Source organism: Lepidothrix coronata, unplaced genomic scaffold (assembly GCF_001604755.1).
Source record: "Lepidothrix coronata isolate B3197 unplaced genomic scaffold, Lepidothrix_coronata-1.0 Scaffold16, whole genome shotgun sequence".
In the NCBI taxonomy this organism is placed as follows: domain Eukaryota; kingdom Metazoa; phylum Chordata; class Aves; order Passeriformes; family Pipridae; genus Lepidothrix; species Lepidothrix coronata.
The window spans coordinates 4,383,406-4,398,863 of NW_016690196.1; the positions used below are offsets into that span (position 1 = coordinate 4,383,406).

General features: G+C 36.8%; 1 protein-coding gene across 1 annotated transcript in view; it reads left to right on the plus strand.

Moving 5' to 3' along the window:
* The window catches only part of CRIM1 (cysteine rich transmembrane BMP regulator 1), a 169,773-nt gene that overhangs the window by 111,663 nt on the left and 42,652 nt on the right, over positions 1 to 15,458 (plus strand). Inside the window, exons 6-7 of the mRNA XM_017806770.1 lie at positions 6,177 to 6,359; positions 8,955 to 9,152. Coding sequence (XP_017662259.1) covers positions 6,177 to 6,359; positions 8,955 to 9,152 — 381 coding nt within the window. The remainder of the gene's footprint in view (positions 1 to 6,176; positions 6,360 to 8,954; positions 9,153 to 15,458) is intronic.

Genomic DNA, 15,458 nt, shown 5'->3' on the forward strand with positions numbered 1-15,458 from the left:
GATCCTGGGAAGAACGGATCACACCTTTCCCCAGGACTTAAGACTTTGACCCTTTCTATACTGCTGTTTCAGGCTGTACTGATGATCACATGGTAGTACAGAAGTGATCTCCTGCGTCAGTAAGATCATTCACTTGACATAACACATAATACGCATTTTATAACTTGTGATACTTTTTTTCCCTCATTTGAGAAGATAAACTGACACTGACATAAAGGAGGCATTTCTCTGTGCCCTGTGGCTTTTTTCACACTTGCATCTCTATACAGAGTATTGCACTGGAGGAGAGATTAAAAACCCTCTTTAATCACGCTTTTTGTCACCTGTTGGTGCACTTACTCCTCACAACAATTGCAGATCCATTATTAATCTAAAAGGAAATTCCTAAAAGAAAATAAGAATGGCCTGTTTCTAAAGGGAGCATCAAAGAATACTGAAGGGATTTGATGGGAAATGTAGAGTCAGCAAGGAATTCACTGAAGAAGGAAGAATGGAGTCCAAATGAATCACCTCACAGACACCATCCAATTACCACAGAGTTCCCGTTGTTTACTGCATTAATCCTGACAGTCTTTATATTGTACTTTCATTAAACTTAAAATTTTATGTGTGCTCTTAAGAAAAAAGGATTTGACCATGATTAAGAGAGTCTGACTGAGAGCAGAGAGCTGAACATAGTCCTAATACTGATTAAACAGTGCTGCATATTTCTCTTTGGCTATCCAAACCCACAGATTTTTGTGGTAGACTTTAAATAGACAGCTGCTTAAAAAGTAAGATGCAAAATGCAGCTTGTGAGGAACAAAAGATTAGAAATTGTTTTGTACGTAATAAAAGGCAGATTAATATTAAAGGAAGATAATCTGATACCAAAGAGGTAGAGGGATTTACCTCTACATGGGCTGAGATTTTGGTTTTGGGGGTTATTGTTTTTAATTCAGTCAGAAAATTTGAAAGGTATTTGAAAATTATGGCTAAACACCAGTCACAGTAGTATGAGAATTTAGTCTAGTATAGTGAAAAGGCAGGTCAGTCTGCCAGACCAAGTCAAATGTTACAGATCCTCTGAATCTGTATTATACTCGCTGTAGTCAAATTGGGAACAGTATGTGAAACAGTGCAAATCGTTACCAGTTACTTTTAAAACAGGAGGCAAAAGGAAAATGTTGAAAACTGAAAACCAGTCAATCCAAACCTCCTGATAAAAAATATTCAGTCTGTAGATGCATATAAGTAAATACAATGTAAATAAATATATCACGAGGGGTAGCAATTGTCAGGACCACAGCTGGATGTGAAACCAAACTCAAAGCTCCACAGGGGTTCACTATGAGTGGGAGGGTTGCTCAATGGGAAGTAGAGACTGAGTTTTAAATAACAAAGTTATTTTTTTAAATAAAAAAGGACAAAATCTAACTCATTTTGTTCATACCGGATAATGAAAACCAAGATGCTAAATAGATTCTGTGATGATATGTCATATACAAAGAATATTAGATGTCAAATGGTACAGTTCTGTTTGGTTGTAAAAGTTATAAAGAAAAAAATAAAGTAAAAACTTCTAGTATTTACTTTGATGAAGTAGTAATGTTTTTTGCCAAAGTGAATTGTCTTGGTAAGCTAATATCTTCAGTAATGTTCTGGCTCAGATATTTCTAGGTGCTTAAACTTGGGCAAAGTTGCCAACACTTTGGCGACAAGGTTAGAATTCAGTATTTTTCTCAAAGCTTGGGAGAAATGGTTAGACCTGTTATAACACCAAACCACAGCCTTGTGTTACAGCTTTGGAGATTTTTTTTTCCCCTGCAATTTCTAACTTTTCTCGTGCGCTAGAGGCCGATCACAGATGTACTGGCAATGAATGATGGGCTATGCCAGTACCTTACAGTGGTACTGAGACTGTTTCAGATGCCTGTGCCCTGTTCATGTGCCTAGGGCTAAACTGATTGCAACATTTATTTTCTCTTGTGATGGACTGACAGAGACCACTGGGATTTAAACACATTCCTCTGTTATGAAGAATATGCCTTGCTTCCAAGAATTGTTTGGCAATTTCATCAAGAAAATCTGTCACTGTTTGGGGGTTTTGGAGCACAGCCACCACCCTTTGTGGCCCCAGCTCCTCCTTTGGCTGTCGTGGTGTTTTCCTGTGGTAGGACTGTAACCTACTGAAGGATGTTAAAAAGTAGCAATGCTTAGTTTCCAGAAGGAGTAGAGACAAAAGGGGGATAGTGCCACAGGATAGCCTTGAGGAAAGCCACAGAAACTCAAAAGCATGACCTGATGAAGAAAAATTAAATTGCGTGCATTTTATGTGTAAAAGAGGATGAAAGCAGGGACACCCTGAGGTGTCTTAAGGATGAGTCCTCTTAGCAAGAAATTTGCACATTGGAGGATAGAAAAAAACAGTAGAACATGAGACCTTGAAGATGGGAAATGTTATGAAACTTGGGAAACTTCCTTTCTGTTTGTTTGCTGTTTCTGTCTAACCTGAATTACCCCTTCTGTGATTTTTGCATAGTTACAGTAGTTAAAAATGTGGAATTGTTTAGTAGGTAGACTGCAGTTTCTCCATTACTGGTGATTTTAAAGAAAATGGGATGTATCAGGTATCAGCATCCCAAGTATCTTTTAACAGCTTTTACAGATTGCGGATGCCACAAAATAGTAATTCATTCCTTTAAACTGTGTAAATATGTATAAATTTATGCATAAATAATTGCATTGATTTACAAATAATAATTATGGGTTTGTTTATTTCTGGTTTCTCTGTTTCTGGATGATCTTTTTAGAAGATGCAGGACCAAAGGACTTTCAGAATGGTCCTGTAATCTTGTTAATAGGGCAGTAGCCAGTTCAACCTGAAGAGTAAGAACCCAAATAGTTTTTTTCTATCTAGCTTGTTTTTATATGCTTGCAAGAAAGCAACAGCATACAGTGTGGTGTCCTATAACATTGTTATGGGCCAATTCCAGTGAAACATATCCTTCCCTTTTTTAAACTATCAACGCAGCTTTTTTAAAAATGGAAAGCTTCTCTGTGTTTTGTTTATATGGACACAGGATTCAAGTTTATCAGTTTCCTCCCCTTTCATTTAATAGAAAGTTCACAGCACTTGCCCTAGTTCCTTCCAAGGCTCTGGTACAAATACTTGTCTTTGCTAAAGAAACATCTGAAGTGCTAGAATCATGAACCTTTTAATCGTTTAAACAACAGAAAATTGTTTTGAATCTTTCTGCTGCTTCAGGAGAGCTGGAATTTCTGATATTACAAAAGAAAATGCGCATACTTGCCTACAGGCTGATGCCTGAAGCATCTTATGTGTAACCACATGCAAATTGTTGCCTTGCAAAGAATGGCTTCCCAAACTTGAATGTATTTCTAAGCTATTCCATGACTCTAATCAAAGAAAATTGTAAGTATTAGAAAACTAAAAAAACTCAGTAACAGAAGTTTTTTGCTTTGGACTAGTTTAGCCAATAGAACTGTATTTCATTAGATTTAAATGTAGAAGTTAAAATACCTTAGAAAACTAATTCGATAAAACAGATTGTGTCCATTTGCCATTCAGATTGGTGATAGAGGTCTTGAGAAGTAATCACAGTTTGTATAGTGTGAGACTATGGGGTTTACTGCAACCCTTACATTTAGGGCTCTCAGTCCCAATAAAAAAAGGCTGGATTGGTCTTGTATTACTGGCTTATCTGAGAGCTAGCAGACACTAAATTTATGATCACGAATCCATGGTATGTGTCTCATGCCCACTGCTTTGTTGTAGTAGTCTGCATCAGAAACAGGATTTGGAGTCTCAGATATGTTTAACTGTTTTGTGCTATGAAGTTTGGTCAATTTGAATTACTTTGTGATGCAGTGAAGCTTGAAGAATCCTATGTGTAGTTTTCTCCTTATTAGCAAAACAATGAAGTCATGGTTAATGGCCTCTAGGAAAAGATGCATTTATTTAATGTTAGCTTTATGTTCTTTCATTCCTTTGTGACTGTCATACACAGATCAATAAGGCATTAAAATTGGCACTTTAAAAAAAAACAGGGTACTGAGAGAATCTTTCAGCATATTGTGGTGGAAGAAATGCATCATTATAATTTCATTGTGTGCTGCTCACTCTTTCATTAGGCTTCCACTTGGAGTATCTAAAGCTAGAGATTTTTGTTTAGTGCTTGTTCTGGCTTGGTTCAGTTTCAAGACTGGAGTCTCATATATACTTATATATTACTTTAGTTCTAACGAAAGAAATCCTTGTCTCATAGCTGGACATATAAGCTTAGGTTTATAGTTCAGTATAAATGTATAAGCTACCATAAACCTGGACGGTAAAAATAGTGAAATTCTATGGTGGTTTTCATTGTAGGACTAAAACATACTGTTTCCGTTCAGGATTTGCAGTTACTTGCTTAGTCTTGTTTGGATATTTAAAAATGAATAATAATTCATTGAAGATGATGTTTCTACTTCTAACAAGGCATGAATCCATATCTACTGTTCGGGGTGGAGGGAAACAATAAAATTCTGGAAAGCTGCAATCAAAACATTGAAGCTAGAAGCAAATGGATTAAAGGCCTTTTGAGTTGTGTTGGCACTTTTTCCTTTTTGAGAAGGTTTTTAAACTAACAGCTTGAGCTACATAAACTTGAAATATTTCTCAAGTGTTTGTTTATGCGAATTGCTTTCTAATGAGGTCATAGATGTTTTCCCGGACACAGTGGTATTTCCTCTTCTTACTCTTATTTTTTATGCTGCTTTCTACATTATGCCTTGAAGACAAACAGACATATAAAAATCAAACATTGCTCAAGATACTTCCAAGTTTCAACTCTAATGCTTTATGATCATATCAAATCATAGCTTCTGAAAAAAAATACATTGGTTAACTAGACAGTGCTTTACTTCAGGTGGCTGTTTTCAGGTATCTTGGGCTAGTGTCATAGGAGGCCAAAAAGCTTATTCTGAAGTGGGGAAGAGGGAGGAGGCTTAAGTCATTGAATAATATAATGATGATACTGTGAAGTCATGATTTCCTTAATGACTAATGTGGAGTCTTATAGTTGAACATAAATTCAGAGTATTTTTTCTACAGTGTCTTGAGTCACAATGATTCAGCCCTGGGCCGTGGAGCTACACGACATTGGGGGGGGGGAAATCAGTTGAGCTGGTTGAAGAGAGTGGAGTTTGCTGGCAATAGGTGGTGGAGGTGGGGGGAAGTTCATATGTATGGGGTAACTGCAAGGTCAAAAGCCCTAACAAGACCTTATGATATATTCATGATGATCTGCTTCATAATCCAGAACCAAACCTCTTCAGTATAAAAAAATAATAATCATGAAAAAAGTTGATTAAATCTGCAAACTGTTTCATTGGTTTAGGGAGCATCTTTTTTTTTCCCCTTTCATTTTTTTTTAATGTTAACCAAGTAAATAGACAATGTCCTTCGCAAAATACTTCAGAATTTTTAGAGGCTCTTAGTTTCTAACAAAGTTTGGATTTAATTATATGTCAAGGCTCTGCTGTAGATAGAAGCACACAAGAAATAGCTGTCTTATGTTTTTGAAACACTAAAGTGATCACATAAATATTATTACAATTCAGAAGTATAACTGTGAGCTGGCTATTGCAGCTCCAGATTGTTTGAAGTGTTTAGTTCTGCATAACAGATCATGCAGTCACAAAATGTTTGTTGGAGTTTTTAACCTATTGATTGGACAGCTTTAGTGCAATTTATCCACCTGAGTACCAAGTCCTGCAGAAAGGAGGATTACACTTAAGACACATCAGAAACTGTCTTCTTAAAACAGAAAAATCTATTGTTTCATGTGATGAATTTTGAAGTAGCTTCAGGCTCATCCAGAATGAGCCTGAATTTAACACCTGTGAAGAAATACCAGTGCTGTAACCTTCCTTCAGGATTTTTTTAAAATTGAGACTTTTAATTGTAGATAATTGCTCTGAAAGTAATTTTGAATAGCATTTTATTTTATTCCGTTGTTGAAACACAATAAAATATACCATGTTCCTAAAAATAAAATAAAATAAGATTGTAGTTAAGTTTAAAAAATGAAAGAAAAATCAANCTCTTTTATATCTGTTCTTGTCAGTAGCAACATGAGCTTAACTATTTCCCATTTAACAATATCTGTAAAATACTTTTTTCTTTCTTTCAGAAGTGAAGCCAACTTGCATATTTAACAGCATGGAATATTATGATGGAGACATGTTTCGGATGGATGCTTGTCGATTTTGTCGATGCCAAGGCGGAGTCTCTATTTGCTTCTCTGCCCAGTGTGGTGAGCTACACTGCGACAGGTACTATGTGCCAGAAGGGGAGTGCTGCCCAGTGTGTGAAGGTACAGTATCTTTTTTAATGCTGTTTGCATTTAATTCTGCTGCTTTTTTTTATTTGCCTGTTCAATGGAAATGAGCAAACAAGGGCTTTTGTTCTTCTGAGGCTTTTAGATTCCTCCTTAATTCAATTTATTTCTACGTTTGTGCTGTGCCTGAGTGTGCTGTTTTGTTCTTTGCAGCGCTTCTCTGACATTGACGCTCTGCCTTTTCTATACAGAGCTGTTTGGCTTTCCCTTCTGCATCAGAACCTCCTTAAATGTGATCAGGTGTGCAGGGATTCTGTGGGGGCCTTCTTCACAGAGGATATAAAAAGCTGTTTCTAACTTCTGCACTGGACATTTAGACAGGCATCTCCATAGCAGCAGTTGTGGCCCTAAGACACAGTTCCATTGCTTTGCAACCTGCTTCTTTTCGTGTTCAACTGGAGCAATGCATGCACCTTCTCTGCTCTACACTTATATATATACACCTCCTTTGCCCTGCTGAGAACCTCCTCCTCTGCTTGCTAGGCCTGCAGTCCTCCTAAAAAGGTCTCTCTATGAAATTTCATGTTGACCCTCTTGCTTATACTAGAAAATATTGGAGGCATCTTCTACCAGAACACAACCAAGATTCCAGCAAACTGGCACGGACTAGCACTCTACACCTCGATCATGCCCCAGGGGGGATCAGGTTATGGCCACTGCATAGTCAAAAGGCCTGTGAAGCACTCCTACTCCCTTTGTTTAAATGTGCATTTAGGGATAGATTCCCAACAAGTGAAATCAGCTGGAAATCTCAAATCTCCTCCTCAGATAAGAGAAATCTAATAATTAAAAAAGAAAGCTCTGATCGCTTTCTTAATAACCTGGGTAATGTTGACACCTAAATTGACAAGGTAAGTCTTCTAGACAGGCAGAATAAATACCTAACAGCCCACCCATTCATGCTTTTCTAGTTGTTGAAGAGGTGGCATTCTTTTCTACCTGCTTTTCTTCGGTGGATTATTTCATGACTGGTTTTCAAGGTGATTCATTGTTTCCTACTAATGTTACTTGATGATAGAAATATAAAGAATACACAGCTTTCTTCTTTTCTATAGGAATTCTAAAACAGTAATGGTAGAGTTGATGTGAGTTGTGCGGTACAGGCATAAGCCCTTCTTACCTTAACTCCTGGAGGAATTCTTTCTCAAAGTCCTGTAGGATATATCAGCATTAGGATATGTAATTTGCTGGACTCAATTTATAGCTTTAAACACGACTGACCTTTTAAGGATACCAGGAACTTTGTGGTTTGAGTCACATAGAAGACTATTGCAAATAGCACAAGTCTTATATGGCTTTTCTGTGCTTTCTCTGTATTCCTCTGTCAATCACAATCCTGTATATAAGTTGAAGGATAAAATTCACTTCATTTGTTTGTTTATGATTTGGTTTTTGGCTAAGTCAAAATAGTTATTTACAGATGTAAGGTAATCCTAAAACATGAAAGGTGCTAAGTTAAGAGCTTAGGAAACATTTTAATTTTTAAGTGCCTTATTTTCACAAACACATGATTCTTGGTTTAACCCATTTTACTGGAATTGTGAATATCACTACAGTTCAGGATAGGGTAGAAGTTGTGAGCAGTTTCAATCCAAATATTCAATGTCATAAAGTGGCTTATAATAAGACAACAGTTACTTAGCACCGCTACGTGTTTTTCCTACACTCAAAATGTATTGCCTTCCTTCCAGAGGGGAGCAATGAAACTTCCTTTAGATAGGATGTCTTATTTCTCCAAAGTCCTTTAAACTTTAACACTTTTGAAAAATTAACTTATAGGTAAATCACTTGTGCTTATTTGATGTCCACTAAAAAATGTTTTCAGTTGTATCTATTGCTTTTATTATATTGGATTTGCTTTAATATGTAGTTTTTGTTATTGCTTGCTTTGCAAATTTGACCTACTTACTGTACATTCTCAGATACTTAATTTTTGAGCCTGACAGTTTTATTTTTATTAGCCACCATGATAAGTTGTATATATTCACATAATGTATATATTCTTTTTACTATTAATATTAGCGTAACTTATCAAGTTTCTGGAGTAATACTATTTCTGAAGAGTAAAAGCTGCTTTTACTTCAAGTCATGGGTTTGCATATACAGGGTTGCATTATTTATTTATGTGAAACTTAATGAGAAATGTAACCTAAAGTATGTTCCATAAAATTGTTATTTAAATACCAAAATCTTCATTTGATTTCTAGCACGTAAGTGGGTCTTGTGGCTTTCAAGGGGAAAAAACTTCAACTTAAATGAAATTGAAAACTGAGCCAGATCATCTGTTCAGAAAAACTAGTGTATCTCCAAAACTGTGATGAGATGTAGCTTAAGGCAATCTTCTTGCTCTAGCAAGAAATGTGCCAGAGGTCTCATCTTTGCTCATTGTATAAAGTAGTGATATAGTGCCGACATGAGTCATTCCAATGGTTCATTTAGATGTTTTCAGTTTCCTTCAGAAAGCTGGAACAAAAAAGAAATCAATAGATCTGAGATGCATTTTGTTCTGAAAAACAAAATCAGAAAAGCAAAACATTAAGCCTCGTTCCCTTACAATTCCTCTCATTTCAGACCCACTTTATCCAGTAAATAACCCCGCTGGCTGCTATGCCAATGGTCAGATCCAAGCTCACGGAGACCGCTGGCGAGAGGACGACTGTACCTTCTGCCAGTGCATCAATGGAGATCCACACTGTGTTGCCACGGCCTGCGGACAGAGCTGCCTAAATCCTGTTAAAGTCCCCGGGGAGTGCTGCCCGGTGTGTGAAGGTAAGATTGGTATTTCCTCTTATTTTGCTTTCCTCTGTCATGACTGCTGCTTACGTGGTAATTCTTGGTTTACTTGAAAATTTTGGAGGGTTGAAGTAGCTGGTACAGCATTGCCTGGTGACTGAATAAACTACTGAGGACAAAAAACATGAGCATGGTTTAACTATACCTGTATGTGGCAATCCTGATACTCTTTTGGCCCAGAAGGGTATAGTAAGAGATGGTTTAAGATCAACATTATTCAGTGATGTTTATTTCTTAAATCATATTAATAAATATAGGAGAAGTTAGAAGATCAGAAATGTTCATCAGTTGGTATTACTGTTAACTGGATTATTCCTGGTTTCTTCTTCATCAATGTCATTTAGTTGCAACTAAAAATCTTTTTACACACTATAGTTTGATACTGGGCATAAATATTTCAATTAAACTTATAAAAGGTGGTGGTATCTGGGAGATAGACTAATTTTTGAAGTTTAAAATTTTATTTTCATTTATTTGTGGAAATACATGCGTATGGTATAAATCACTGAGATTTAACTTAACCATATGGTAAAATGCTTGCCCAACCTGACAATGGAAATGTGAAGACTTGCAAACTGAGACAAAAATAATTTTAAATTATATACATAAATGTACATTTAGAATTGCATTTTATGGAGGAGTAGTTCGTCAGGAAAAAGACCAGGTTACTAAATTTAGAATTGTTTAATCTAGGCCTGTTGTCAGAGTCATCTTCGCAATATACAGACACTTGTGGGTGCTCAGTGAGCTGCCATTAAGATTTGTCTGTTCTCTCTCTGATAGAAGAAAATTATTTTTGTGTATCTGCATGTGTCTCAGGGCCCTTCTTGGTTTGCAGTATCCATCCAAGTAAGTTCACTGAGATACCTACTTTTTAGGATAAATTTGAGGAGCATAAGAGTTTTTTACAGGTACTCTTTAATTCCAAAATTCACATCACAAGGTATGAAGAAGGTGTCTGATAATGTGTAAAAGCTGCCGGTGAATTGTAGGGAGTTGCTACTTGCACTGAATTAATTTTACTATGAAGAAGCAGGTTAAGTGCCTTTAATCCCCAGTGATCACCTCATGATGGATATCACAGAGTTATTTGCTGTCACCACTCATTATTTAGGTATCTGTGAGCGAGCTTGGGAAGGTAGTACAGAGATAGAGAGAGACTGATGGACGTATTTTCAATATGTTAGTATGTTCAGAGGATTTTTTTTTTCCCCCTCCAGTGAAGGAAGGATAGGCAAACCTCTCTGATTTCCTGTTCCAGACTAGAGAAACTGGATTAGAGATAACTGAATTAAATGCTTATATATATTGAACTGAGTTAATTAAGAAGAACTGTGGGCAGCAAACAGGGTAGAATGTAGGCTTCCATCATTCATTATTGAAGGTCGCAATATAAACAAGCTGGTGCTTCTTTAACATACCACACTAATGCCTCTGCAGTGCTTTGAGGACTCATGTTACCTCCTCTGGACTAGGTTAGGTAATTCTATGCAATAACATGTATTTTGTTTTAGAACAAGATGCAGCTAGCAACTGTTTAAGTCCATAAAAGTTTTGTAATTGTTAAGGATGTGGGGTGTGGTGTGAAATTATACTTATTATAGAAATAGATGAAGACTAACAGAATAGCACAATAGAATCAATATTTAGATGAGGTCCTTGTGTCATTTTAATTATATTTTATCCAAAAATAATCTGGCTTCTTATTTGTTTGTCATGTTAGCTGTTGTATGATATATGCTTAATTGTAGTCGTCTGGTTTTGAGTGTGTCATCTGGAAGACAATAACACTGAATGGTATTTTGAGCAACTATCCTAAATTTTAAGCTTAAAAACATCACATTTGAATTGGTCTTTCTTTGATAACACATACTGCCAAATAATCAATGGGTAATGAAATTACGTAAATGGTGAAACTAAAAATTAGTGGAAGTACTTTTAGTTGTTGCCAGGAGGAGATTTAAGTGTATTTGGGTACCAGTGGTCAGAGAATACCTGAAAATGCTTGAATCCTCTCCGCTTTCTTCCCTTCCCTCTCCTACAGCAAAGTTATATAACAAAACCAGATTATTTTGCTCCATTACTGCAAGTTATTTAATTCCAGGAATCCAGATTTGGGATTATTTCAAGGATGAAAAATCTGGACTGTTAAAACTTATCAGTGAGTTCAGATGCTAGCACCCAAGATTTAAAAAAAATTGAGTTTGCAAGAAGCAGTTTTGGATGACTTTGTCAGAAATTATTCAGCATCTGAGACTTATCTTGCAATAATAGTAAATAAAAAAATCCCTGAGAAATGAACCATCAAGGGTACCAGTAAATTTCTTGAAGTTATATTTTGGGGCATCAAATGAGTTGAAGGCTGCTATGCCTTGTGATCAGCAGCCTGAATAAAAATATTTAGATATATGAGAGCAAGGTTTAACTGGACTAGACGTTTGAGACCTGTGTGTCTTTCTGAATCTGTTAACATTTTTCTTTGAAAGCACGCATTAAGAAAATTCCAGAACATTAGGAAAAAATCACAATGTGTTAAAGGTTGGCTGTCTGCGTTTAACATTAAGACTGTGTATTTTAAAATTATTTTTGAAAAAATAAATGTTTGAACTGAAGGCAGCAGAGACTTGTATATTAGTCATTGACTTCTGGCCCACCCCCAAAGTCAGATAGCATCATGTGTTTTAAGCCTTAAATCTGAGATTAGTAGTGTTTCTACTTGGAGTTTAATGCATGGGATAGGAAATAAGTACTGTCTGCCTTCATTGCAATACAGGTATTGCTTGCTAACCTAGTAGGCAAGGGGCTTCTTTAGATTTCTGTTCTCTGGTTTTCTCCTTATAGAAGGGCTGAACTGGGAGAAGTATGCCATTGCAAGACAAGCCTTAAAAACATTGCTTCCTTCACACATCTTACTGTCCCAAATTTTAGTTATATCATTTTAATGACGACCTGGTCCCATTTAAAATGCTATTTTGTTTCTGCCATCACTGATACCTGATGCATGGATTGGTGCTCCTTCCCCTTTTAAATCAACTTTTCACTCTTCTTCCTGAGCATTGATTCTGTTGATGATACAGAAGTTCTGCTGCTGGTACTCACTGTGTTGTTGCAACCTAAAAGGTTGTTGCAAAGAAAAAGATTGGACAAGAAAGAACGGAATTGGATTACGAGAGGGAAGATGTGCTTTAGAAGGCAGAAAGTTGTTGAGGAAAACAAAATTCCTCCTGTGGCATGTTGGGACTAAGGTTGTCTTTTTGATGTGTTTAGGGCATGGCAGTTGAATTTTCAGCTTCAGTGAAACAAGATTTGCTCAGGAAATTGCTTACATAACTGAAAGCAGTAATGGTAAATCACATGTAGCTTTCAGTGTTTATGCAAGTGATGGTTGTGGCTCACTAATATATAGCTGAATATAAAGCTGCTTTTCTTTTTTTTCTTTTTTTTTTTTTAACTAAACACCAAAGTGATCAAAACCCTTTTGGCAAGATATCTTGTTACAATATATCACTTCTTGCCAGTTATCTGATGCAGCAATGACCACCAATAAAAGCCCAACCTATCAGGCAGGGAACTGGCTGCTTTAAGGTGACTGTTTCCACAGGGAGAGAGGCAGAAAGGAGGGGTCACAGGAAAAGCACGAAGCTGGAGACAGAGGCACAGTGAGACAGTTTGGTGAGGAGAGGAAGACTGGCCTGTCCCCAAACCCAAGCTCTTCAGCTGATACAGCTTTTCAAGCCAGGCACTGTTGGGAGCTGGGAAAATCAGACCTGTCCAATTCTGTGGATCCAGCACAAACAATTAGTTTTAAACTTCTGATGGATGCTTCTATATAGCTTCTATAGCTGCTGTAATGATACTGGTGCTTTGGGATTTGCCTTTGTTTGTTTAGTCTATTATCTATTTAGTTTGTTTTCTCTTTCTTTGTTTTCTAGACAGTGTTCATTAAGAGCCAAGGCTTAGGTAATCAGACTGGCCCTCTGTGCTTTCCCGGTGGTTTTTGAGCTAGTGGCTTCTAGCAGCACAAGGAAGTCTCAAAGAGAACACATTTCTACACATTAATAAAAACAGAAAGCTAGGTAGAGAGGAGAAAGTGGTTTTTCAAGTGTCAAAAGGGACTGCAAAATTTTGCTACCTGCTCACACTTCTTTTGGCTTAGAGGTTCTTCACAGTGGCTGGTCTGGGTTCCTGTTCTGTTGGAGCTAACCAGATCCATTGGCAATCAGGTGCAGTTAGTATTGCTACTTACAGAGTTGCTTGTTTCTCTGCTGGCCTAACAACTCTTTTCTTTCCAAATAATATTATGGGGGTTTAAACGGCAATTCCATTTTTAATGAACTTTATTAAAAAAGAGGGAATAAAACATATGAATATATAATAGCATGTAAATAATACTAAAGAAGCTACAGTGATAGAAATAACCAGGTTTCCCACAGACCATCTGCAAATTGGAATAATAGCTGTGTTCACAGCAAGTAAATATTGGGTAAGATAGTATGAAAATACCTAATTTTTTCCTTTTTTTATTTTTTGGTTGGTTTTTTGTTTTGTTTTGTTTTTTAAACAAGATAATAAATACAAGTGTTCAGTGCTGGCATTGATGCCAAAAATGCCCCCTTAGGAAAGTTTATGGTTACTTCTGTTCCCTTGCATCTCCCAGAGGCTCAGGCTGTTCATAGGGAAAGCTGATACACAGTAATTGGTTGTCTCGCAGTATGTCCTTCTGCATGAGAGCCCTCAGGTACAGGTGGCAGGGTGCCAGCATAAACCATGAATGAGAAATTAAGTGTTAAACAAAATCCCCTCAGAGGATTTTTCGTGAATAAGGCCCACATTACTTTGCTGTCATTATGGTTGACACTTATCTTCACAAAAAGAAATTAACATTTTCATCAATAAAGGGCTGCAAACTCTAGCTGAGTTGTAATTCAGTTCAGTTCCTTCAGCGTGTCTAGCACTTCATTAAGTAAAAACAGGCAGCAGAGTCCAGTGAAAAGAAACTTGATTCATTCAGGATGAAGTCAGTGGTAGTGAGGAGTGTTCACCGACACGGAGTTTGGGCCCAGGGTTCTCCTTAAAGCATGAAATATAAGTTATTGTTCAGCAGCAGCGCTGTAGCTCTCAACCAGCCTTTTCATCAATGTCAATTAGGGGATGCAAACGCCAAGCTATAGAGAATTGGGCTTACTTTTGCCAGCTCATGATTTAGTATAGTGATTCTAGACAAGGCAGCTGAGCCTGTTGAACCACACCATCCAGAGTATAATGAAACCTACTGCCAATGAAAGTCAATGAAATTCAGGAAGACTGTACTGCTATGAAATAACATTTTCATGGGTTTGTGATTCATTGTTGAGTTCAGTGGAAGACTGCTGAAAGGATAAATAACCAAAGAATCTTAATGAATGTATACATCAGTGCAGCTAAGGATGTCTCACTTATGAAGAACCTCATGGATCCTCTAATTCTTTTCAATGCCTATAGCATTCATAGATTTGCCCCAGATGTACACTAATTTAGTGTTTGCTGTATCTTCACCTAGTAACAATAACTGAATGGCCTTCTTAATGTATTCAGGCATTTCTTGATAGGCTTAATTGATTCTGGTATAACAAAGGTAATTATACCTTAGTCTCACTCCACCTAAAATTGTCAAAAAAAATTCTTATTAGAATTGAAATACATTTGAAGAGTATATAAGCCTGTTAAACTGAAAACCAGAAGAATTGATTACAACAGACAAAAGGTTTTAACTTCACATCTTGAGAGTAGAAAGTATGTATTTTGATTGCATCACTGCAAGAAAGACAGCTACACACTCCCACGCACCACTGGTTCATAGGAAGCTTCTTCACATTGCAGCAGTAAAAAGTCTTTGTTTATAATAGTTACTTTGAAGGAGAAATACATATTTTAGTAGTTTCAGGTTTGACAGTATGAATAAAATTTGAGACAAAAGGCTGCCAAACTGAACTATGTGCTAGGAAGTATTAATGAATATGTTTTTGGAGTTATTTGTGACATTAGAAAATTGTATCATCTTAAGTCCTTGCATACATTTTATAAGTTGTTATGTGATGCTGAATTGTTGAACCCTGAGAGTTAACACAGACAGCTAAATGCTGGGAAAAAATTTCCTGCAAGGCATTAGGTATTTCAAACCCAGGAAGGAAATTCTTCGGCACAGGACTCAGGACTGATATTTTTCATGTAATGAACTGGAGGGGTGGGGAAGGCTGGAATGCAAACTATGAGGACGGAAAACATTTAGTCACTCTTGGAATG